Genomic DNA, 25,876 nt, shown 5'->3' with positions numbered 1-25,876 from the left:
CCTCTCTTGGACCCACAATACCTCTACTCTGATCAAGAAGGCTCATCAGCGTCTCTTCTTCCTGAGGAGACTGAAGAAGGTCCATCTGTCTCCTCAGATCCTGGTGAACTTCTACCGCTGCACCATCGAGAGCATCCTTACCAACTGCATCACAGTATGGTATGGCAACTGCTCTGTCTCCGACCGGAAGGCATTGCAGAGGGTGGTGAAAATTGCCCAACGCATCACCGGTTCCTCGCTCCCCTCCATTGAGTCTGTCCAAAGCAAGCGCTGTCTGCGGAGGGCGCTCAGCATCGCCAAGGACTGCTCTCACCCCAACCATGGACTGTTTACCCTCCTACCATCCGGGAGGCGCTACAGGTCTCTCCGTTGCCGAACCAGCAGGTCGAGGAACAGCTTCTTTCCGGCGGCTGTCACTCTACTCAACAACGTACCTCGGTGACTGCCAATCACCACCCCCCCCGGACACTTATTTATTATTATTTATTCAAATCGTTTGCTATGTCGCTCTTCCAGGGAGATGCTAAATGCATTTCGTTGTCTCTTTACTGTACCCTGACAATGACAATTAAAATTGAATCTGAATCTGAATCTATACCTGCCTTCTCTCCATACCCCCTGATCCCTTTAGACAAGGGCCACATCTAACTCCCTCTTAAATATAACCAATGAACTGGCTTCAACTACCTTCTGTGGCAGAGAATTCCACAGATTCACCAATCTCTGTGTAAAAAATGATTTTCTCATCTCGGTCCTAAAAGACTTCCCCCTTATCCTTAAACTGTGACCCTTTGTTCTGGACTTCCCCAACATCGGGAATAATATTCCTGTATCTAGCCTGTCCAACCCCAAGAATTTTCCCACACTTTTTTCCACACTTCAAAGATGTACAGGTTTGTGGGTTAATTGGCTCGAGTAAGTTGTAAAATGTTCCCTATTGTGACTCGGTGGGCAGAAGGGGCTGTGGCTGTGCTGTATCTTTCAAGTCTAAAATCTAGTTTGCAATTTACAGAATCAAATGAACCTACAAACCAGTATGTCTGTTGAGTGTATGAGGAAACCGGAGCACCCAGAGAAAACCCACATGGTTACAGAGAGAACGTACAAACTCCATACAAACAGCAATTCAAACATTTTTGAATTGATCATAACACTTGACATCCTTACAAAATAAATTAACAATATGTTTTTCATGACCTCAGCTTCAAATGAATTGCTTTTAAGTGTAGTTGCCATGGTAATATGAAACTGCCAATATGTGAACAGCATGATCCCACAAATGACCATGGACATACAATAGAACAGCACAGGATGGCACAGCAATAGAGCTGCTGCCTTACAGCACCAGAGACCCAGGTTCAATCCTGATTATGGGTGCTGTCTGTACGAAGTTTGTATGTTCTCGCTGTGAATGTGTGTGTTTTCTCCGGTTTCCTCCCACAATCCAAAGACGTACAGGTTTGTAGGCTAATTGGCTCCTGTAAATTGTAAGTGATCCTTAGTGTGTAGGATAGTGCTAGTGATAGGGGGTGAACGCTGGTCTGTGCGGACTCAGTGGGCCTAAGGGGTCTGTTTCTACAATGTATCTCTAAACTAAACTGAAGGAACAGGCCCTTTATCCAACAATGTCCATGCCGAACATGATGCCAAGTTAAACTAATCTCCTCTGCATGCATGTGATGTGATCCTCTTTTATTTTTCCCCCCACAGTGCATATGACCACATGTCCACAGAGGAATCTCACCAGACAAGAGAACAGAACAGTTTTGACATGGAAAGGGCTTTAATGCTCCAAGATGAGGCCAAGAGGTTTGCCCATTTAGAACATTTGTAGGACAAAAAGGGTGAAGAGTGGAACAGGGCTAAACAAATATAGATTCCAGTGATACGAAAGATTACAGCAATGAATCCAAGATGGCTAATCTTTGCAGTGCAAAGCAAAAGCTAAACCTGCCAAGCAAAGTAGCTATCAGATTAATTATGTTGCATCCCAATGTATTTATAATCCATTTTTAATGTAGTGAAGGGTGACTCAAGGTAACGGGAGTGGCTTGAAACAAGATTTGGCTCTAAAGCCGTATAGGAAGATGTTACGTCAGATACCAAAAAGCTAGGTCAGGCAGCATCTCTGGAGTAAAGGAATAGGTAATTTAACGATCGTCTTAAAGGAACAGGGGAGTGGAGAGGTAGTGGTTCATTTCAAGGTTTCCAGAGTACAAGAGCTAAACCGCTGGCAGTGTGGATGCCAATGGTGGAGTGATTATCAGAAGGGCCGGGCAAAAGACGGCAACCAGAGATATGTTGAAAATGGCCGACTGGCTGGGAACTGACAAATGCTGAGGTAGTGAGGAGGGTTCTAGCAGCAGAGGAGCTGAAGCAAGAGGTCAAGTGGCACAATAGTGAGAAAGAAACAGTTATTAGGATAATACATTAAAAAAAATGAGGTAGTTTATATCAGTGAGTGGAAGGCAACTGGCCGAAAAGGACGCAGTATATTAGGAACGGGGCAGGAGAGTTTTGAATGATCTGTCATTTCTGGATAGATCCTGGTCTTACTTCAATAGTGAAAAACTAACATTAATACGAGTTCATAGAGGTGCATATGAGAGATCATTAAAACACAGTAGTCAAGCTGAACGTGCAATGTGAAATGTTAAAGATATTTTTATTCAGGATGTAGTGTCTAGAACATTTCTAATGGGGAACATGCGCTAAGTTTAGACTGGTATGTTAGTCTTATGCTTATGATGTGTTGTTGCAACAGTAAGTTCATAAGCTATAATAGCAAAGTAGGCCATTCGGCCCACCAAGTCTACCCAGCCATTCAAACATTACTGATCTATCTTTCCCTATCAAACCTCATTCTCCTGCCTTCTCCCCATAACCCTTTACGCCCTTACTAATCAAGAAACTGTTCATCTCCACCTTAAAAATACCCAATGACGGCCTCCACAGCCATCTGCGGAGGAATTTCTTTAGCCAGTGGAGACCACGTCATTGTGAATTTTTAAGGCGGAGGTTGACAGGTTCTTGATTGTAAGGGCATCAAAGGTTACAGGGAGAAGGCAGGAGAAAGGGGTTGGGAGGGGAAAATAGATCAGCCACGTTTGAATGGCAGAGCAGACTTGATGTGATCAAATGGCATAATTCTGTTCCTCTGTCTTACGGTTCCCTTGATCCAGTGCAGAAATGCTGAGAATTTTAATTGAACCCAGAAAATGCAGGAAACACAGCAGGTCAGGCAGCATCTGTGGGGACGGAAGTGGGGTTAATGTTTCAGGTGAGACCCTTATCAGAAATGGGAAAGGGCGAAGAAAAAGGTAGTTGTAAGTTGGGGAGATGGTAACAGGAGGAATGGTTAGGACAGGAATATCGATGGTAGGGTGAGACTAGTTTAGTCTCACCAGTGATGGGCCAGATAGGGGAGGATTTATGTACGAAGAGTGACTGGTTCATTATTGCAGACTTTATTTAAAAATGTGGACTTGTGCACCAACATCTCTTGGGGGCACCAAGTAAGTCCTGAAAGTAGTCAAAACTGTAACCACTTGTTATTATTATCATTTGACAGCAGTGAAGTGGATGGACAAAGACTTTGCCAAGGAAACGAATATTGGGAATTTATTATCCGAAGATGGAAGAAATTCTGGGGTGCCCCTGTAACCGTGTTCCTGGGGAATGTGATTCTGTATTTTGCATTTCTCTCCCTTTTTGCGTATGTTTTGCTGGTGGATTTCCAGCCTCCACCGCCCATCGGTCCTTCTATGGCAGAGATAGCACTCTATTTCTGGGTCTTTACCCTGGCCCTGGAGGAGCTGAGACAGGTGAGCACAACAGGCCTATGTACCTTTGTGCGGCTCGGTGGCACAGCGGTAGAGTTGCTGCCTTGCAGCGCTTGCAGTGCCGGAGACCCGGGCTCGATCCCAACTGCGAGTGCTGTCTGTACGGAGTTTGCATGTTCTCCCCGTGACCGCGTGGGTTTTCTCCGAGATCTTCACTTTCCTCCTACAGTCCAAAGATGTAGAACTTTGTTGGTTAATTGGCTTGGGTTTGTATACTTGATATAAGTGTCACTGCTGCGAGTATGAGTCGAGGGCAAACTCGCCAGAACTCGCGGATTAGGTCGCCCAAGTGGAACAGCCCCTTAAGTAATAGAAGATAAAGAGTTAATGATAATGTGAGACTAGGTACCAGGAGAAATCAGGTGAGAAATAGTATTGCTCTGAACTGGCAGAGTCTCGATGAATAGAAAAGTCTAATTTTGGGTCATAAGGAAAATAGAACTGAACTTCACACTGACTTATGCCCCTGTCCCACTTAGGAAACCTGAACGGAAACCTCTGGAGACTTTGCGCCCCACCCAAGGTTTCCGTGTGGTTCCCGGAGGTTGCAGGTGGTTGCCGGAGGTTGCAGGTAGTGGAAGCAGATAGGGAGACTGACAAAAACCTCCGAGAACCGCACGGAAACCTTGGGTGGGGTGCAAAGTCTCCAGAGGTTTCCGTTCAGGTTTCCTAAGTGGGACAAGGGCATTACACATGGATATTGAGTTTTTTTTACTCTGGAGGAGTGGTGTTAATGAGTCCAGTCAAACACGGCACAATATCCGGGGAAATTCAGCTGTAATACCCATAACTGTCACGAGATGGAGTTGGTCACTTGTTTTTAATCGTGAATGAGGTTTAAAGAACACAAATGCTCTACAAGGGCTATAAAACGGGCAGTTCCAGCATTGCTTAATTATACATACTTTGTGCACAACCTCTACTCAGTACATGTCCTTAATTTTCTCATGACCCGCTATAGGTTTCAAAGCAGTTCGTTGATACAGCGAATGCTGCTCTCGGGAGAAACTCAAACACATCACCAACCCTGTAATGGCAGCTGAGATGAATGCACAGAGTTTAAATGTAGTCAGTGTGATTGCACCATTCACTTCCTCTAACTGACTGCTTTCTACTCTCTTCCCAGAGCTTTTTCACTGAAGGAAACACTAACATTGTAAAGAAATTTAAACTGTATGTGGAGGATTCGTGGAATAAGTGTGACATGGTGGCCCTGGTATTGTTCATAGTGGCAGTGACGTGCAGGTCAGTGCTGGTATCCCTGAAACATGCTCGTCTCTCTGTCCTATTCAATGATTATCTCAAATCTCTTGCTGCAATCCACCCCCGAGAGAATGCGGATCCAGAACAGTTTGTGACAGAAATGTGAAAGGATTTAGGGAAAGGGGGCCGGTTGATTTGAGCCAGAAAGGAGGCAAAGGGTTAAATGGCCTCATTTCATATGGAAATCATTCTAAATTGTGTTTTAACCTGAAACGTCACCCATTCCTTCTCTTCAGAGATGCTGCCTATTATTCCAGCATTTTGTGTCTATCTAATTTGTACTTCCTCAGGAATTCCCCCTCATCTCCTTAGTCATTTTGTTACTTCAAATTCACTTGTATTTAACTGCATAACACAGTCTAGGAACTATTGTTCATCATTGGTTTGGGTTGAGTTTAGTTTATTGTCAGGTTTGCAGATGTACAATGAAAAGCTTTTGTTGTGTGCAAAGCAGTCAGTGGAAAGGCAATACATGATTACAATTGAGCCATTCACAGTGTACAAGTACATGATGAAGGGAATAATGTGAATAATGTGTGGTGCAGTTTAGTTTGGGGTTCAGGCTTGTAATTAGGCAGGCCTTTTATATGTACACCCCTTATCTAATCCCAGGATTCAAATCTAGTCACAGGCCCAATTGCAGGGAACTCTCACTCTCTGCTTTTGTCACCAGCATTCTTTAAGGGCCTGTCCCACTTGGCTGTCATTTGCGCGTAATTTATGCAACATCATTTACACGTCACGATGCACACGTCGTGACACGCACGTGATGCGTGCATGGTGCGCATTACACGCATATGGTGCGTAGTGACATAGGCAGTGACGCGTGGTCGCGAGCAGCTCCCCAGGATTTTGGTATAAAATCTTCGCGCGCCATCTGCATGACGTGCAAATGACGGCCAAGTGGGACAGGCCCTTTAGTTTACTTAAATATGCATCACTTGGTGTCTATTCATGCCTGGAATGCACAAGAAGACAGTGAAGTCGTTTTCATCTCTCTGTTTATATTGTTGGAGCAGCTTCATCAACTTCTTTATGCTTGTTCAGTCACCGTCTACTTCGGATAATGGATACATCTGTGTTTAAGGCTGGTAGAGCAAGTCATGTTAATGTTGAATCTAGAAAGAAACAAAATGCTTGTGTGTCACTTTCACAAGGATAGAAAATACTCCTCTAACTGGTTCCACCTCTTGGATGTTATCCTGGCTGTTGGTTGTCACAGTACCATCTGCTCTTTCTTTCTGCCAATTTTAATCATTTTAAATTAGTTGTTGGGCTCCTGCTTTTCCTTACGACTTGGGTTCAGTCCTGACCTCCCACGCTCTCTGCAGAGTTGTGTCATCTCCCTGCAACCGCGTGGATTTTCCCACAGATGCTCCAGTTTTCTCTCAGAAATCAAAGGCCTGTAGTTGGCAGCTTAATTACGCACTATAAATTACCCCTTATTTAGTGAACAGGTAGGGCTTTGGGGAGTGTTGTAGAGCAGAGAGATCTAGGAGTGCCGGTACATAGTTTGTTGAAAGTGGCATCACAGGTAGATTGGGTGGTCAAAACAGTTTTGGCACATTGGCCTTCATCAGTCAGAGAATTGAGTATAGATGTTGAGAGGCCATGGTGTAGTTGTATGAGATGTTGGAGGCTGCATTTAGAGTATTGTGCTCAGTTTTGGGTACCATGTGATAGGAAAGATGTTGTCAAGCTGGAAAGGGTGCAGAGAAGATTTACGAGGATGTTGCCATGACTCGATGGCCTGAGCTATAGGAAAAGGTTGAGCAGGCTGGGACTCCATTCCTTAGAGTGCAGAAGGATATGGGGTGATCTTATAGAGGTGTACAAAATCATGAGAGGAATAGATCTGGTAGACAATAAGTTAATGTTCATAAGTGATAGGAGCAGAATTAGGCCATTCAGCCCTTCAAGACTCCTCCACCATTTAATCATGGCTGATCTATCTCTTCCTCTCAACCTAATTTTCCTGCCTTCTTTCCATAATCCCTGACCCTAGTGGAAACATCCCCTCCACATCCACTCTATCCAAGCCTTTCACTATTCTGTAAGTTTCAATGAGGCCTCCCTACTCCCTTCTAAACTCCAGCGAGAACAGACCCAGCACCGTCAAACGCTCATCATATGTTAACCCACTCATCCCTGGGATCATTGTCGTAAACCTCCTCTGGACCCTCTCTAGCGCTTACACACCCCTTCCTCAGATATGGGGCCCAAAATTGCTCACAATATTCCAAATGTGGTCTGACCAGCACCTTATAAAGCATTACATCCCTGTTTTTGTATTCTAATCCTCTCTAAATAAATGTTCACATATAAGTTTGATAATACTTTCTCTTATCTTATCGAGGTGCATAAGAACATGAGGGGAACAGATAGGGTGAATTCACTTAGTCTGTTGCCCAGAGTAGGGGAATCAAGAACCAGAGGACATGGGTTTAAGGTGAGGGGGGAAAATGTTATAGGAATCTGAGGGGTAACTTTTTCACACAAAGGCTATGAAACGAGCTGTCGGGGGAGGTAGTTGTGGCAGGTAGTATAGCAACGTTTAAGAAACAATTTGACAGGTACATGGATAGGACAGGTTTTAGAGGGAAACGGGCCTAACTTTTGTACACAGAGTGGTGGGTGCAGGGAACCTGCTGCCAGAGGTGGTGGTGTAAACAGTTTCAAGAGTAGCATTTAAAGGGCTTTGATCTGCAGGAAAGCAGGGCAGAGGCGAATGACAGCATCACGTTGAACACACATATTGTTGGCCGAAGGGCCCTTTTCTGCATGGTGGGTTTCTAAGACTCACGCCGCAATTTTGTAAAGCACCAGTTAGTTAGGTGACAGTTAATGGTACCTGTATATAGTTCTGGACACCATACTAGAGGAAATTGGTAACAGAAATTCGAGGGGAAAGGCTGACAGGCTGAAGAGTTGAGGTGCCCTGCCTGGAACTCACTGCTTGAAATTAGATGGCGTTTGAACATGTGAAAAGCTGCAACCATTGACTACAGACTAAGACCTATGTGTTATTTAGTGGACAGTAGCTTTGGTTGGGATAGGCTGTATCTACATGTTAGGCTGAATGGCCTCATTGTATGTTGCAAATTTCAATCGTAAATTTCAAAGATGCCATGATTTGTTTTGATTGATGAGTTGCAGGTGGATCTACGATTATTTTGAAGTTGAATGGTTGTCTAAATTCTTCTCATGACTAATAGAATCACAAATGTGTTGTGCGATGCTTATAGTCTCAATATTCAACTATTATTAGCTAAACTCCTACTTTGTGCAACCTGATGATGTGTTGTGGTGGGCCAATGCAGACGCACCCTACGCCACATTATGTGGTGTTGCGGGCCTTTCCACGTCTGTGCTTCTATAACCAGTTCCTTGCTCTTACAGAATGTTGTCCGTCACGTATGATGCTGGCCGCACAACTTTGTGCCTGGATTTCATGGTGTTTGCTCTGCGACTGATTCACATCTTTGCCATCAATAAGCAGCTGGGGCCAAAGATTATTATCGTGGAACGAATGGTAGGTGTTTAAGACCAACAGTGTATTTTACAACCAGTATCAGAAGGCTATGATATTTATGTTTCTATTTTGCTTTATTGAAATATGAAATGGCCAGTTTACACTGGACAAGAACTCAAGGCTTAAATTACTGAACTTCTACACAATGCCCAGGATAGTTCTGGATTTGTTGCCCTATCAATGTATCAGGGTGTGTTATTAGATGCATGTGCACAACAGCTGAGTGAAAGCAGGATTGGGCATAGTTGCAGCTTGTCCTTGTACATTCATGTGTCTATCTAAAAGCCTCTTAAACACTATTGTCCATGGCCTGGCAGCGCCTTTTCCAGGCACCTATCACATTTCCTTTTAAACTTTCTTTATTGTCTACTGAAATTAGATCCCCAGTTATCTAACTGTGGTGTCTCTGGCAAGGCAATGCCAGAGGTGATTGGACTCTCTTATTGCTTAAGAAAGAACTGCAGATGCTGGAAAAATCGAAGGTAGACAAAAATGCTGAAGAAACTCAGCGGGTGAGGCAGCATCTATGGAACGAAGGAATAGGTGACGTTTCGAGTTGAGACCCTTCTTCAGACTGATGTGGGGGAGCTGGAAGAAGAAAGGAAGAGGCAGAGACAGTGGGTTGTGGGAGAGCTGGGAAGGGGAAGGAGGGAGAAAGCAAGGACTACCTAAAATTGGAGAAGTCAATGTTCATACCGCTGGAGTGTAAACTACCCAAGCGAAGAGGGGTCTCGACCTGAAACGTCACCTATTCCTTCGCTCCATAGATGCTGCCTCACCCGCAGAGTTTCTCCAGCATTTCTATCCACGTGAAATATGAGTTGCTGCTCCTCCAATTTGCCGTGGGAATCGCCATGGAGGTGGCCCAGGACAGAAAGGTTGGATATGGAATGGGAGGGGGAGTTGAAGTGCTGAGCCACCGGGAGATCGGGTTGGTTAATGCGAACTTTGCGGAGATGGGCGAAGCGATCGCCAAGCCTGTGCTTGGTCTCACTGATGTAGAGCAGTTGACACCTAGATCAGCGGATGCAATAGATGAGGTTGGAGGAGGTGCAGGTGAACATCCTCCTCACCTGGAAAGACTGCTTGGGTCCTTGGAGGGAGTCGAGGGGCGAGGTAAAGCAACAAGTGTAGCATTTCCTGCGGTTGCAGAGGAAAGTGCCAGGGGAGGGGGTGGTTTGGTTGGGAAGGGACTCTCATATTGGATATGATCCTAACACTTAGATAGACACAAAGTGCTGGAGTAACTCAGTGGGTCAGGCAGCATCTCTGGAGAAAAAGAATAGGTGACGTTTCAGGTCAGAACCCTTCTTCAGACTGATAAATAGAACAGAGAAGGAATAAGCACGGAATACAGGCAAGTGTGAGGTTCTATTTGGAACTCTTCTGAAAATGAAGCAATCTATACTCACATACACATCCAAGAAGTTGAATGGGGTAAATAGTTCTTGAATGAAGAAGTCTGAAGAAGGGTCTTGACCCGAAACGTCACCCATTCCCTCTGTCTAGAGATGATGCCTGTCCTGCTGAATTACTCCAGCATTGTGCTATCTTCCCAGCATCTGCAGTTCCTTCCTACACATTCAGTTAATTTAGCGATGATTAGTGAATGAATAATAGTCTCCTGAGAGGTTGAGTTCTATACAAAGGATCAGGAAATCTGGGCGAAATTAATGTCCACAAATTGTTAATCCTAGCTAAATTTGAGCAGCTAGTACTTTCAAGGTTACTGGGAGATTTGGTCAAATTGGAATTACTCTCCGCAGAGCTGGGACAAGGCGCGGAGAGGTGCCAGCATGTCTGGAGCTTAGATACAATTTGCAAGCAAAGAATGGGAAGATCTGAAAACCCTGTCAATTAGGTGCAAAATGCATAGAATGGATTGGATGGCTGCAAACCAGACATACACCTTGTAAATAATTGTAAATAATGTTGCCGAGTCTGACTATGCCAAGTGTTGATTGGATGAGGTGTTGAGCCTTGTCTGGGCTTTCTGTAAATCAGGGTAAATGTTTCCAAGTTGACTTCCTTTCGAAGTCTGCTTTGAATACAGCGTATTAAACTGTTGTTATTGGGTTAGGGGAATGCCTGTTAGGTATGGGGTTAATCAATATCTGTTATTGAGAGACCACCCCCATGTGATTCGGCCCCTCGAGGTCCCGGGACATATAAAAGTCCGCGATCATGAGGCTCAGCGTCGATCTGCTGGAAGATCGCTCGGGACTGTGTGAACATCTGGAGTGCCTCTGTCTGAGCGAGGCCTAGAGGGCTTGAACAGGCAGACGCAAGGATCAAACCCACGGTGGGATAGGGTACAGTACATGATCTGTGAGGCGCTCTTGGTAAAATAAAATGTTGTTGTTTCAAGTGCTTGATTCAGTGTTTTGACTGAAACTAGACAGGGGGGAAGCTTAGAAACGAGCAATTATCAAAACCATTCGTGCCTGCAGCGACACAGTAAAACACTCAGCAAGCAGTGGACATTTTAAGGTTTTTTGGGTTGAGTTGGGTCCAACTTACACCGGTCTCCTTTCCTCCATCTTTAGATGAAAGACGTCTTCTTCTTCCTCTTTTTCCTGAGTGTTTGGCTTATTGCCTATGGGGTGGCCACTCAGGCACTGATGCATCCCAACGAGACTCGTGTGGATTGGATCTTCAGGCACGTTCTCTACAGGCCTTACCTTCAGATATTTGGCCAGATCTCACTGGACGAAATAGACGGTATGTAGTTTAAATTCAGGTTGTGTCATCAATGAAGCCTATCAGTGTAAGCTGATTCGGTTGTAACTTGCCAAAACGGAAATTATATACTTGAGGGGAAAAAATAAAGTACTGGAGGCTTAGAAAGATTACTACTTGGACCCTTGCTTCTAAGAACTGGTACAGACATTTATAGACAAAACTGAATCATAAGCGATTTCTGCTGCCCATCCCACTTTTTAAATTTCTTTTGAAGACAAAGTTGAGGGGTAACTCAGCAGGCCTGGCAGCATATCTGGAGAACATAAGATATCTTATTTATCCCCAATTCAGAATGAATTCTTTACGATTCAGTGGAAATACAAGGAACTGAAAATTATGGCAGGGTCCTGACCCAAAACATCACTTGACCTGCAGAATTACTCCAGTACTTTATGTTCTACAGCAGATTCTAGCATTCGCAGTTCCTTGCATCTCCACTAAATCATAAGAAACATTCAGAACTGGGGCTTTACAGCATAAAATGTACGCTGCACCACAGAAATCACTCTTAGAATTGAAGATTCTTGTCCTGAAATTGATCTGGCCTTAAGGTTGCTTGCTTCCCTCCAGAATGCACATATTTTCCAGAATCAAAGAATTTGCTACCGTGCATCATTTCTAACCTGTATGGTCACAGCACAAATAAAGGTTTTCAAATATTTCTCTCAGCATTTTAGGAACCTCTATTTTAATCCACTATGAGTCCTACTAGTTGCACCGTTTGTCTTGTTTTATCCATTAGTTATCACCTCTTCCCCAGCCAACAATGGGCCATTATGGGCTCCACCCCGTCCTTGATTATCTGTTGCTGGTGCTGGTTTGTTCTGGCTTTTCCTTACCTCCAGTTCCCTCCCCTCTACTTTCAGTCTGAAGAACGGTCCCAACCCAAAGCGTCACCCATCCTTTTTCTCCAGAGACGTTGCCAGACCCACTGAATCACTCCAGCACTTTGTGTCTATCTTCTCTTTTAATCAACCTCTTTTCCAGTTTTGAGCATCAATAGTGACAATGATTTCCATGTCATTTTAGAAATTCGGATGGTTAATCGAACGTGTATCGGCAACGGAGCCAACATGACAGCGACGGGAGTGAACTTGCCCCACTGCATTAATCGCTATGCAAACTGGTTGGTCATCGTGCTTCTGGTCATCTTCCTGCTGGTCACTAATGTACTGCTGCTGAACCTTTTGATTGCAATGTTCAGGTAACATAAAAGGACACATTCTTCACAAATTTCAAGGTTCTCTGTTCTGGTTCTGTAGCTTGTGAGGATTTGGGGAGCAAATGTAGAAAAGCATAAATGATCAAGTTTATCTGCAAGAGAATGGAAGGACCTAATGGGATAATGATCATTTATGAGCCGTGTTAGCTCTCAACTATTTTCATGAAATACTCTTAACATAATCCTTGTTTTCAAGTCAACCACATGAAGTGGGTCTATACTTTCTCGGAGGCCAGAGAAAGACAACCTTCCCGAATGTACATTAAAGAGGGTGGCACAAGGTCCAAGTTCGATCCTGACTGTGGGTGCTTCTCTGTAAAGAGTTTATCTATTCTCCCCATGAGCGGTTTGGGTTTTCTCCCACACTCCAAAGACGTACAGGTTTGTCGGCTAATTGGCTTGGTATGATTGTAAATTGTCCCGAGTGTGTGTAGGATAGTGTTAGTGTGCGGGGATTACTGGTCAGCACAGACACGGTGGAACGAAGGGCCTGTTTCTGCCTTGTATCACAAACTAAAAACTAAAACTAAATAGGTTTTTACAAACACCGTTAAACAGGATCTAAGTGCTTATGTATAGTGACACCTGCATTAAATTGTATAGATGCTGCTGCACCCGCTGAGTTTCTCCAGTATTTTTGTGTACCTTCGATCTTCCAGCATCTGCAGTTCCTTCTTGAACAATACAATCCATTTGCTTTCATTTCTGGTGAGGTCAAGCAAAGCAAAAGCAAAAGCACAGGGCAGGCCAACATTACAATCCATTTGCTTTCATTTCAGGTGAGCTCAAGCAAAGCAAAGCAAAAGCGCAGGGCAGGCCAAACAACTCATTTCATTTTCATTTTCATTTCAATTTCAAGCAGAGGGCAGGCCAAACAACTAATTTCATTTTATTAAGGGCTAACAAATTATTTATTGCAAGCACATTAAAGGTTAACAAATCATAATTGCAAGCACATTGCTGGCTAACAAATCATTTATTGCAAGCACATTAAGGGTTAACAAATCATCATTCATTGCAAGCACATTGCTGGCTAACAAATCATTTCTTGCAAGCACATAAAGGGTTAACCACAGTTCAGTAGACTCACAGCAGAATCAGTGTTTTGCCCTCTCCCTTGCGATCTTTCAGAGTGACTGACTCATGTCCAGGCATCCGGGGTTTTACAGTCATAGAAACATAGAAATCAGGTGCAGGAGTAGGCCATTTGGCCCTTCGAGCCTGCACCGCCATTCAATATGATCATGGCTGATCATCCAACTCAGTATCCCGTACCTGCCTTCTCTCCATACCCCCTGATCCCCTTAGCCACAAGGGCCACATCTAACTCCCTCTTAAATATAGCCAATGAACTGGCCTCAACTACCCTCTGTGGCAGAGTTCCAGAGATTCACCACTCTCTGTGTGAAAAAAGTTCTTCTCATCTCGGTTTTAAATGATTTCCCCCTTATCCTTAAGCTGTGACCCCTTGTCCTGCCCTTCCCCCCCAGAAGGGGTGTTACCTTCACCATGGTGATTGACAGGAGAGAGGACCAATCAGCTGATCTCAAGATTTTTTAAACACTAATAACTTTTTTATTTTTCATCGATCGGAAAAATCCTCGGGGCTGCCTCAGCGAAGGAGGACTGAGTAAGATGGCTAAAAATCATTGCGATATAGGGTAGCGATTTTTCTAAAATCAATATACAGCGCAGACAGGAAGTGGTCAAGATGACACTTTTAGTTATATAGATATCATTCATGGCTTTGTCACTAGAAGTCATTTTGGCAATCCACCAAGTTTGAAGAAGGGTCTCGACCCGAAACATCACCCATTCCTTCTCTCCAGAGATGCTGCCTACCCCGCTGTGTTACTCTAGCTTTTTGTGTCTATCTTTGGCAATCCACCTGTCAACTTGCCATCATATGGCAGATTTATGAAGGAGCAATAACGGTCACTTTGTAAACCAATGTCAGTCGTTGTCAGTCAAAGCCGACATCTCTTAAGGAAAGGTACAGCCAAGTTTCCAACTAACATGGCTGCAGCTGTGTAAGTGTGCATCTGAAATGCTCCCTTCACTTGTTTGCCCTATGCCAATGAGATTCTCCCATGCACACACATCAAACGCCGACAGCAGTCTACTAGTTCATGCGGTCACTTGAAGCGCTGGACACAGAACGTGAGCAAATTCATGGCTTGATCTTTTTTTGGGCATGCCACCGAATGTGCCCATTGCTACGAACTGATAACAATTTAACATGTGGCACAATGGCACAGTGGTAGAGTTACTGCCTTACAGCACCAGAGACCTGCGTTTGGTCCTGACTATGGGTGCTGTCCGTACAGAGTTTGAACGTTCTCACAGCGACCACGTCGGTTTTCTCATGGTGTTCCGGTTTCCTCCCACACTCCAAAGACGTACAGGTTTGTAGGTTAATTGGCTTTGGTAAAAAAAACTGTAAATTGTCCCTAGTGCGTAGGATAGTGTTAGTGTACAGGGTAATCACTGGTCAGTGTAGACTCGGCGGGCTGAATCCTGTTTCCGCGCTGTATCTCTAAAGTCTAAAGATTCAATAGAAATGATTTGTGACAGTCAAAATATGTAAGCTTGAATAATATGCAGTATGTGGGAGAATTAATCTGTAATGTTACATTTCATTGATCTGCTTCTTCCTAACCTTTATTTTCCAGTTATACCTTCCAGGTGGTACAAGGAAACACAGACATATTTTGGAAATTCCAGCGCTATAATCTGATCGTCGAGTATCACAGCCGGCCGGCTCTGGCACCGCCCTTCATCATCATCAGTCACCTCAACCTTTTCATTAGATCAATTTTTAAAGAACCGCAACACAAGCGAGAGCATTTTGGTAAGTAACCCTCCTCGCGGTTTGTGCATCAATACCAAACCAGGCAAGGGGTAGAGCACAGTGGTGCAGCGGGACCCAGGTTCGATCCTGACTATGGGTGTTGTCTGTATGGAGTTTGTATGTTCTTCCTGTGACTGTGTGGGTTTTCTCCGGTTTCCTCCCACACTCCAAAGACATACAGGTTTGTAGGTCAAGTAGCTTCAATAAAATTGTAAATAGTCCTGAGTGTGTAGGATATATGGGGTGATCGATGGCACGGACTCGATGGGCCTGTTTATGTGCTGTACATCAAAACAGGTAACGATAAGGTAAGATTCAATAGCATCAGCTTTTCTGGATAGACCCACTGCATTAAGGAACTACAGATGCCTGAATCTTGAACAAAACACAAAGGATATGTGGCAAAATATCAGGTAGTGGAGTAACTCAGTGGTCAGGCAGCATCTCTGGAGGGAATGGATAGGCAACGTTTTGTGTTTGGAATTTTCTTCAAACTGCTGAGAATGACCTTTCGGTCTGAACAAAGTTCTATCAGTGTGGAGAGAACTAAGGAATTGGAAGGGTAAAAATACTCTAATGGAACTTATCTACAGGCCCCCAAATAGTAACCTGGATATCAGGTGCAAGTTGAATCAGGAATTAAAAGCAGCATGTAGTAAAGGAAATCTATGGTTGTTATGGGAGATTTCAACATGCAGGTAGACTGGGAGAATCAGGTTGGTACTGGACCCCAAGAAAGGGAGTTTGTGGAGTGCCTCTGTGATGGATTCTTAGAGCAACTTGTATTGGAGCCTACCAGGGAGAAGGCAATTCTGGATTTAATGTTATGTAATGAACCGGATTTGATAAAGGATCTCGAGGTTAAGGAGCCATTAGGAGGCAGTGACCATAATATGGTCAGGTTTAATCTACTATTGGTAAGGGAGAAGGGTAAATCGGAGCTGTCAGTGTTAGTTGAATAAAGGGGATTATTGATCCATAAAGGAGGAGCTGGCCAAAGTTGACTGGAAAGATACCCTAGCAGGGATGACAATGGAACAACAATGGCAGGAATTTCTGGGAATAATACAGAAGGTGCAGGATCAGTTCATTCCAAACAGGAAGATTCCAAGGGAAGTAAGGGGCCACCGTGGCTGACGAAGGACGTCAGGGACAGTATAAAAATAACAGAGAAGTACAACGTAGCAAAGATGAGCGGGAAGCAAGAGGATTGGGTAATGTTTAAAGAGCAAGAGAAGGTAACTAAAGAGGCAACATGGGAAGAAAAGATGAGGTATGAAGGTAAGCTGGCCAAGAATATAAAGGAGGATAGTAAAAGCTTCTTTAGGTATGTGAAGAGGAAAAAAATAGTTAAGACCAAAGTTGGACACTTGAAGACTGAAAAAGATGAATTTATTATGGGGAACAATGGTAGATGAGTTGAACAGGTACTTTGGATCCGTCTTCACTAAGGACGACACAAACAATCTTCCTGATGTACTAGTGGCCAGAGGATCTGGGGTGATGGAGGAACTGAAGGAAATCAACATTAGGCTGGAAATGGTGTTGGATAGACTGATGGCTGATAAATCCCCAGGACCTGATGGTCTGCATCCCAGGGTACTTAATGAAGTGGCTCTAGAAATCGTGGAAGCATTGGTGGTAATTTTCCAATGTTCTATAGATTCAGGATCAGTTCCTGTGGATTGGAGGGTAGCTAATGTTATCCCACTTTTTAAGAAAGGCGGGAGAGAGAAAACGGGGAATTATAGACCAGTTAGCCTGACATCGGTGGTGGGGGAGGTGCTGGAGTCAATCATAAAATATTGGCACATTTGGATAGCAGTAAAAGGATCGGTCCGAGTCAGCATGGATTTACGATGTGGAAATCATGCTTTCCTGGAATTTTTTGAGGATGTAACTAGGAAAATGGACAAGGGACACCAGTGGATGTAGTGCACCTAGACTTTCAGAAAACATTTGATAAGGTCCCACATAGATTAGTGGGCAAAATGAGGGCACATGGTATTGGGGGTAGAGTGCTGACATGGATAGAAAATTGGTTGGCAGACAGGAATCAGAGTAGGGATTAACGGGTCCCTTTCAGAATGGCAGGCAGTGACTAGTGGGGTACCGCAAGGCTCGGGGCTGGGACCGCAACTATTTACAATATACATCAATGATGTAGATGAAGGGATTCATTAGCAAATTTGCAGATGACACAAAGCTGGGTGGCAGTGTGAACTGTGAGGAGGATGCTATGAGAATGCAGGGTGACTTGGACAAGTTGGGTGAGTGGGCAGATGCAGTTTAATGTGGATAAATGTGAGGTTATCCACTTTGATAGCAAAAACAGGAATGCAGATTATTTTCTAAGTGGTGTCAAGTTCGGAAAAGGGGAAGTACAGCGGGATCTGGGGGTCCTTGTTCATCAGTCAATGAAAGTAAGCATGCAGGTACAGCAGGCAGTGAAGAAAGCGAATGGCATATTGTCCTTCATAACAAGAGGAGTTGAGTATAGGAGCAATGAGGTCCTTCTGCAGTTGTACAGGGCCCTAGTAACACCACACATGGAGTATTGTGTGCAGTTTTGGTCCACTAATTTGAGGAAGTACATTATTGCTATTGAGGCAGTGCAACATAGGTTTACAAGGTTAATTCACGGAATGGTGGGACTGTCATATGCTGAGAGAATGGAGCGGCTGGGCTTGTATACTCTGGAGGTTAGAAGGATGAGAAGGAATCTTATTGAAGCATATAAGATTGTTAAGAGTTTGGACAATCTAGAGGCAGGAAACATCTTCCCGATGTTGGGGGAATCCAGAACTACGGGCCACTGTTTAAGAATAAGGAGTAAGCCATTTACAACAGAGATGAGGAAACACTTTTTCCACACAGAGAGTTGTGAGTCTGTAGAATTCTCTGCCTCAAGGCGGTGAAGGCTGGTTCTCTGGATACTTTCAAGAGAGAGCTAGATAGGGCTCTTAAAGAAAGCAGAGTCGGGATATGGGGAGAAGGCAGGTACAGGGTACTGATTGGGGGATGATCAGCCATGATCACATTGAATGGCGGTGCTAGCTCGAAGGGCCGAATGACCTACTCCTGCACCTATTGTCAAAGATCCCAACCCAAAACATTGCCTATCCATTCCCTCCATGGATGCAGCACTTTGTGTTTTGCCACTGTATACCCTTGTGTGAGGTTCATGTTCATTTGAATGTCACACCTGAAGCCTACACAGAGTGACAGCCAATTACCCTAACAAATGGCATGATTTTTGGGACGTGGAACGTAACTGGAGCACCCAAAGGGAATGCATGAGATTATAGGGAGAATGTGTAAACTCCGCAAAATCTGCAACTGATGTCAGGACCGACCTGGATGCTGGAACGGGGAAGCAGCAGCTCTATCAGCTATGCCACTGTACCCTCTGGTTCTACGAACTTCACTGCATCCCTCACCATAATCCTGCACCTTGTTCTGTGATTCAGCCCTTCGTGGGAATAGAGAGGGGGAATGCAAATTATGCATGGACAATGGCTCAATGCTTTTAGAAACATTGAAAATAGGTGCAGGAGGAGGCCATTCGAGTCAGCACCGCCATTCATTGTGATCATGGCTGATTGTCCCCTATGAATAACCCGTGCCTGCCTTCTCCCCATATCTCTTGACTGCACTAGCCCCTAGAGCTCTATCTAACTCTCTTAAATCCATCCAGTGATTTGGCCTCCACTGCCCTCTGTGGCAGGGAATTCCATAAATTCACAACTCTCTGGGAGAAAAAGATTTTTCTCACCTCAGTCTTAAATGACCTCCCCTTTATTCTAAGACTGTGGCCCCTGGTTCTGGACTCGCCCAACATTGGGAACATTTTTCCTGCATCTAGCTTGTCCAGTCCTTTTATAATTTGATATGCTTCTATAAGATCTCCCCTCATCCTTCTTAACTCCAGCAAATAATTAACAACTAAATTATCCCAGCGCCACTCTTCAAATGTTTTGTTTCGTGAATCTCTTCCAGAAAAGAAATTACCCGAGAGCTTGGACCAGAAAATCAGGATCTGGGAATCTGTACAAAAAGAAAATTATCTCGCCAACTTGGAAAAGGGGAAGAGAGAAAGCAGCACAGAAAGACTGAAGAAAACCTCCACCAAGTAAGTTTAATGAAAAGAAAACTAATTTCCTAACCATAAGCAGTTTGTCCAAAACATCGACAAAATAGATCATTGCACGATCTCGCCAACAAACACCAAGACTTCACCTGGATGGCAGTGTGAGGGGCCCTCCCAGATAGATCCATCCTGAACAGCTAGGATCTCACTCCCAACGCACATTGCTTTTGGACAGCTGCAGCGAGGATGAGACAACCAGCCACCTGTTTGTGGTCAATGCATTTGCAAAGAATGTTTGGAAAAGAACGCAAAGTTCCTTATTGACAGTCACAAAATGTTTGAGTAACTCAGTGGGTCAGGCAGCCTATCTGGAGAACATGGATAGGTGACCTTTCGGGTCAGGAACCTTCTCACAAAGTGCTATAGTAACTCAGCAGGTCTATGTTCTCCAGGGATGCTGCCTGATCCACCAAGTTATTCCAGCACTGTGTCCTTTTGTGTAAACCAGCATTTGCAGTCTAAATAAGGACCTCAACCAAAAATGTCACCCATTCCTACTATCCAGAGATGCCACCTGTCTTGCTGAGTTACTCCAGCATTTTGTGTCTATCTTCGGTATAAACCAGCACCTGCAGTTCCTTGATGCCAAGGAATGTTATTCCAAGGCTGTTCCCAGGAATGCAAACAATGGCATACGTCGACCATTCAGTTTGCCCAAACCTTACTGGCCTTCCAATACAACAATTTGTCCATAAGGGAATGCTGCCAACTGCCACATTCCAGGCTGCGGAATAATGTGTGCAGAAGCTACATTGATGGAACATAGACCAGGGAGTATGGTGGCAAATTGATTGAGCTGCTGCATCACATCTCCAGCCATCCGTGCTCACTCTTACCTCTTGTTGTGTGGAGTTTGCATGCTCTCCCTGTAATAGCATGGGCTTCCTCCAGATGCTACAGTCTCCTCCCACATCCCAAAAGATTTGTGGGCTGGTCGGATAATTGGCTTAGATCAACGTAAACTAAGTCTGTTCAGATATGGCAACTAGCTACTCACTGAGCTGGGTGGCAGCCATTACATCTTCAAATTGATTTGCACAATGCGGAATCTGTTCAAAATCTAATCCACTTCATGCGGCTCATTAGCAAGGTTACATTCTGTTCCTTGAATTGGCCTGGATACCATTTTGGGGCTAACCACCTTCCTTAAACCTTGATAAGTTCTTAATCACCATGGACATCATATCCTTTAACTTAATGGAACTGTTTTTTTTTTCCTTTTAGGGTAGATTCATTACTTAAATCTGTAAGTGGACTTCAAGAGAGGGAAAAACGCCTTGAAAGCCTCGAGACAAAGGTAGGTCTAAAATAATTTTGAACTAATGGCATGCCTTTCCAATGTTTTCTTGTTATTTTAACATTTTGTTGAATAAGCAAATAATGGGGAATATAGCCACTGTGCCAATGATTGCTTTGGTAATGAACACATTGATATCTAAGCAACAATCAGCTGAGACTTACTTAACGGGACTTTAACCAAATGTTCAATTAGTGGAGCAGAGCGTCAACATTTGTCACATGGCAGTGTGATACCATGCGAGATGGGAAGAAAATGTTACTTTTGATTTCTGACACAAACATTTTGTTTGCGCTTGGCATCACTTTACTCAGCAGGGCAACTACCATCAATCAGAAACACACCCAACAAATTAACCTAGTTTCAAAAAATGTGAAAATCTATTAGTGAAACCTTAAATTAGTACTAATGTGAGATTAAACATAACATGACCCGATGATGTTCTATGTCTGTGCTAACAGACAATACCAGTTCCATTTTGGTACAAGTGTGCTCTTAACTACACCTAGCACCATCTCAGTTATATATTTGTAGTTAACCTATTGATGTGATGCTCGTCACCATTAGTATGGTAGTGATGCCTAAGACACACTTCAAAAGGCGGAGAAATATAATCTGAAGGGCCCGACCCGAAACGTCACCTATTTGTGTCTTGCAGAGATCCCCTGAAATATTCCAGCACTTTTTTGTTGTAAACCAGCATCTGCAGTTCCTTGTGTTTACAAATTCTGCAGCTGCTGGAAATCTGAAATTAAAATCAATCCTGGAAGTACCCAGCAGGGCAGTTAGCATTCAGAGAAAGGAAAAAAAAAACTTCATTGTTTACATTTCTTTATCTCTCCACAAATGCTTTCTGGACACTCAGTAGTTTCTATTTGTTGTGTACCTACCCCATGACTCGTGTTCCATTAACCCATCCAAACATTTTCAGTTGCAGTTCCTTAGCGAAATCCCCGATGATTAATTTTTAGTCGCGCTAATGCTTTTAAATGTAGCTTCAATAATAGTTGCACAAGTTTATTTCTTGGTATTTTTGCAGATTAAATATTGCAGTGATGTTCTAGCCTGGATGACTGAATCCTTTATTCAACAAAATCTACACTGCAACAGGCCTCCTCCAACCAGTGGTGCAGGTACTGCTATTTGATCAGACGCTACATTTGTGCATTCATATACATGTTGCTTCCAATTTAATTTTCGAGTTCACATGGTCAGCAAATTTCAAATCAACCATTGCTTGTGTGCATCATTTGGTGTGTAAAGAGAGATGTTTGATCAGGGAATCAATGGTTGTGGGGAACTGAGGCAGTTACGTCTCGATATGACATGCTTTGACTTAATTCACTTTCAATAAGAGTGCTCCACTTTAAGATATGAAAACATGAGAATCCAAAAGTGAAGTGACCAAAATGTTCTTCAATTAGTCTGAAGCAGATTCAGAGAGGATACAAAGAGATTGCAGTGGGAAGTTCCCACTGCAATCTCTTATGGATCCTTTCAAGAGAGAGCTAGATAGGGCTCTTAAAGACAGCAGAGTCAGGGGATATGGGGAGAAGGCAGGAACGGGGTACTGATTGGGGACGATCAGCCATTATCACATTGAATGGCAGTGATGGCTCAAAGGGCCGAATGGCCTACTCCTGCACCTATTGTCAATTGTCAAATGCTTCCTGAAAAATCATGTGGATGGTTGGCACGGTAGTTCCGCAGTATTGCTGCCTTATAGCACCAGCGACGCAGGTTCGATCCTGAATACAGGTGGTGTTAGGAGATTGTACATTCTTCCTGTGACTGCGTGGGTTTTCTCCAGATGCTCTGCTTTCCTCCCCCATTCCAAAGATGTGCAGGTTTGTAGGTAAATTGGCCCCTGTAAACTGTCGACATGGACCCGGTGGGGTAAAGGGCCTGTTTCCATGCTGTATCTCTAAACTAACTTCACTCCATATATTTCAGGTCTCTTGCAGAAGATGCAGTAATCTACTTTACGTTTGGACGACCTAATACTAATTGAAACGCTTTGTTAAAAAAATCACTCTGGGAATATGAAATAAAATTTTAAACAAAGTTTCTTGGCCGATCAGGCAGCAAGCGTTGGCAGAGAAAGAGTTAAATATTTAAGGTCAACAAAAGTGCTGGAGAAACTCAACAGGGCTCCATAGATGCTGCCGCACCAGCTGAGTTTCTCCAGCGCTTTTGTCTACCTTCGATTTTCCAGCATTTGTAGTTCCTTCTTGAACAAAATATTTAAGGTCTATGACCTGATCAGAAGTGGGAAGGGTGGGGAGAAAATTTAAATTACTGAAAGCACTGGGGTGAAAAGTGTTGTCATCCAAATGAATGCAATGGAATCAGAAGAACTGGAAGGCTGAGTGGGAGATGGTGTGATCAAGGTTGCGGAGGGTGTTTCTGGGACTACAGCATATTTACTGCCAAACCATTGCTCAGACAGAAATAGAAAATGGGACAAAGTACTGTGAGACACGGAAAGCAGTAACATAAGTGATGAAAATTGAGTTCTGATTGAAAACATTAAACAACCCTGACACAGTCATCATGTGCCAACACATGACACTCACTAAGCATTTATCTCAGGATGTGATGAGGGCAGCGATTCAAGAAACGCTGAATAGCTTGAACAGACCTGCGTAATATACTGATAGTGATCCGCAGCTCTATATAGGACACAGAACTAAAAACGACTCCATTTTTGCAAACCAAACACTTACAGGCAATTGATTAAGTAAGTCCTTGGATATGTACTTAATGCAGGCAAATTGGATTAGTGCAGATGGGCTAAAAGGTTGGAATGGGCATGGTTGGCTAAAAGGCCCGTTTCTGTGCTGTACAACAATGAGTATTTGTTTCACTGGACAGTACACTTACAAACAGTGTAAGCCCTTTACTGAAGTTTGTTTCTCAACATGGAACAATGGATCTTCTGTGTTTATACGGACCTATGGATTTTAGGCCCAGAATTTTGGATATAGATATTTACAACCTCTGATGTGTAGGAAGGAACTGCAGATACAGGTTTAAACCGAATATAGACACAAAATATTGGACTAACTCAGCGGGACAGGCCACCCACTCCTTCTCCCCGACACGCTGCCTGTCCCACTGAGTTAGTCCAGCATTTAGATATACAACTTCCGGTATCTATATACATTCATTTGAAACCAAGCAGTCCTATATCCTACCATTTTGAGTGTTAACAATCATTTAAAATTCATTCTTCCAGTTATTCGGTATGTCATAGCAATTAGAGTAAACACCTTTTCTCTTGTCCCGCTTTCCAGCCGCTGCAGATTCTCCCATTCCAGTCTACACGAAACAACCAGCAGACGTTACTGACTGCCCAGTGGACATTGAAGCAATGGCCATGCCCTACATCGATAACTAAGAAAACCACTCTGGAACAGAGAATGATAATGAATGAATATTTCACGAGCATTAATCTTTGGCAACAACTGCATCAAAAAAAAACACATTTTAAACTTGAATTTTAATCTGGGAAACTAAGTTGTAGCTTTTTGGATAAGTAAAGGAAAGTGAAGAGCGAACAATCATACCAGTAACGACTGGCATACATATCAGATCATTGATACACTCAGTCAGGGCTGAGGCTCACTGGTCAAAGTGTAATCTGGATGACACAACTAAAATAATTTACTATAGTTTAAACTTTTGCAAGAGTAAATATTTATTTTGGGCATTGTTTCACAAGGTGACAATCAAAGTGACAAGCAAACCTCTCACACAATGGCTATCTAAAGTACTTTAAGTACTTTAACACTTTTAAGCCTCAGGTCGATTCATATTTGAAAATTCTAGTACCTCTCCCCACTGCAGGACTTGAATACCTAGACCAACTTTGCAGGACAGTACTGCTGTTGTGCTAAGCTGGCAAAAAAAATTCCAAAGAGAGAAATTAAACATAGTTCATTAAATATAGTGGCAGTTCATGTCAGACACATTGTTTCTGCCCTCTCCTGCCCCCACAGCCTCCAACCATTTCATTCCGCAGCCCCGCACGACCCAATTTTACTTTCTCCCCAAAATCCATTGTTTCCCCTGGGTCCTGCCCCAAAAGTTCCTCATTAACGATCGCAGGCAATCCAGTTTTCCTTGTATGCCAACATCAAGCAACTAAATTGCTTATTATTTTCAGGGTTATTTCAGGGAACTTGTTGCATGTAATTGTGCTGGTCTTATTTAAGAACATAATTAGTATGGCCCAGGCAGCCCTTCAAAGCCAGTACCGCCATACGACAAAGTTGTGCCTGTTCCTCTGCTTCTTCCACGTTCCTGCCCAACCATTATTTTCATACGACAAAGTTGTGCCTAATGGTCAAATGCACATCCAAGTAATATTGTAGGACACCAATTGATTTGTCATTTATCAAATACAAAGGCGGTGTTAGCTGTCACAAAGATTATTGCACAGCGTGATGAAAATCTAAGCCATTCCATTAAATACCGTTTGACAGCACTGGGCCTGCACTCGGGGGGGGGGGGGGGGGGGGGGGGGGTAGGGACTCATTGAAACTTACCAAATAGTGAAAGGCTTGGATAGAGTGGATGTTTCCACTAGTGGGAGTCTTACACCAGAGGTCATAGCCTCAGAATTAAAGGACGTTCCTTAAGGAAGGAGATGAGGAATTGAAGAAAGATCTCAGATCGAAACGTTGCCTATTTCCTTCGCTCCATAGATGCTGCCTCACCCACTGATTTTCTCCAGCATTTTTTTCTACCGAGGAATGGCCTAATTCTGCTATCACATGACCTTAAATTGCAAATTTGCACCTGCATTACTACATCTGTCAATTACGTTTGTACACATTGTTTACTGTTACATTGTAGGATTGAGTTGTAATGTAATCTTGTCCAGTATCTATCTATATATATCTCTCATCTTGTTTGTTTGTTTGTGAGTTTGCGTGTCTGTCTGTCTGTGAGTCATGCCCTGAATAACGGCAA

The 25,876-nt window shown here is 43.6% G+C and overlaps 1 protein-coding gene across 1 annotated transcript in view; it reads left to right on the top strand.

Annotated features, from left to right (window-relative positions):
- Positions 1-24,683, top strand: part of trpm5 (transient receptor potential cation channel, subfamily M, member 5) — a 63,594-nt gene extending 38,911 nt beyond the window's left edge. The window contains exons 16-26 of the mRNA XM_055649697.1: positions 1,711-1,809; positions 3,572-3,824; positions 4,969-5,087; positions 8,505-8,637; positions 11,184-11,358; positions 12,409-12,583; positions 15,274-15,452; positions 19,452-19,584; positions 20,827-20,899; positions 21,939-22,032; positions 24,196-24,683. Coding sequence (XP_055505672.1) covers positions 1,711-1,809; positions 3,572-3,824; positions 4,969-5,087; positions 8,505-8,637; positions 11,184-11,358; positions 12,409-12,583; positions 15,274-15,452; positions 19,452-19,584; positions 20,827-20,899; positions 21,939-22,032; positions 24,196-24,299 — 1,537 coding nt within the window. The 3' untranslated portion in view covers positions 24,300-24,683. The remainder of the gene's footprint in view (positions 1-1,710; positions 1,810-3,571; positions 3,825-4,968; positions 5,088-8,504; positions 8,638-11,183; positions 11,359-12,408; positions 12,584-15,273; positions 15,453-19,451; positions 19,585-20,826; positions 20,900-21,938; positions 22,033-24,195) is intronic.
- Positions 24,684-25,876: the final 1,193 nt, after the last annotated feature.

Source organism: Leucoraja erinacea, chromosome 18, assembly GCF_028641065.1.
Source record: "Leucoraja erinacea ecotype New England chromosome 18, Leri_hhj_1, whole genome shotgun sequence".
Lineage (NCBI taxonomy): Eukaryota > Metazoa > Chordata > Chondrichthyes > Rajiformes > Rajidae > Leucoraja > Leucoraja erinaceus.
The sequence above is the reverse complement of the archived record's forward strand: the minus strand, read 5'-3'. Positions and strand labels throughout refer to the sequence as shown.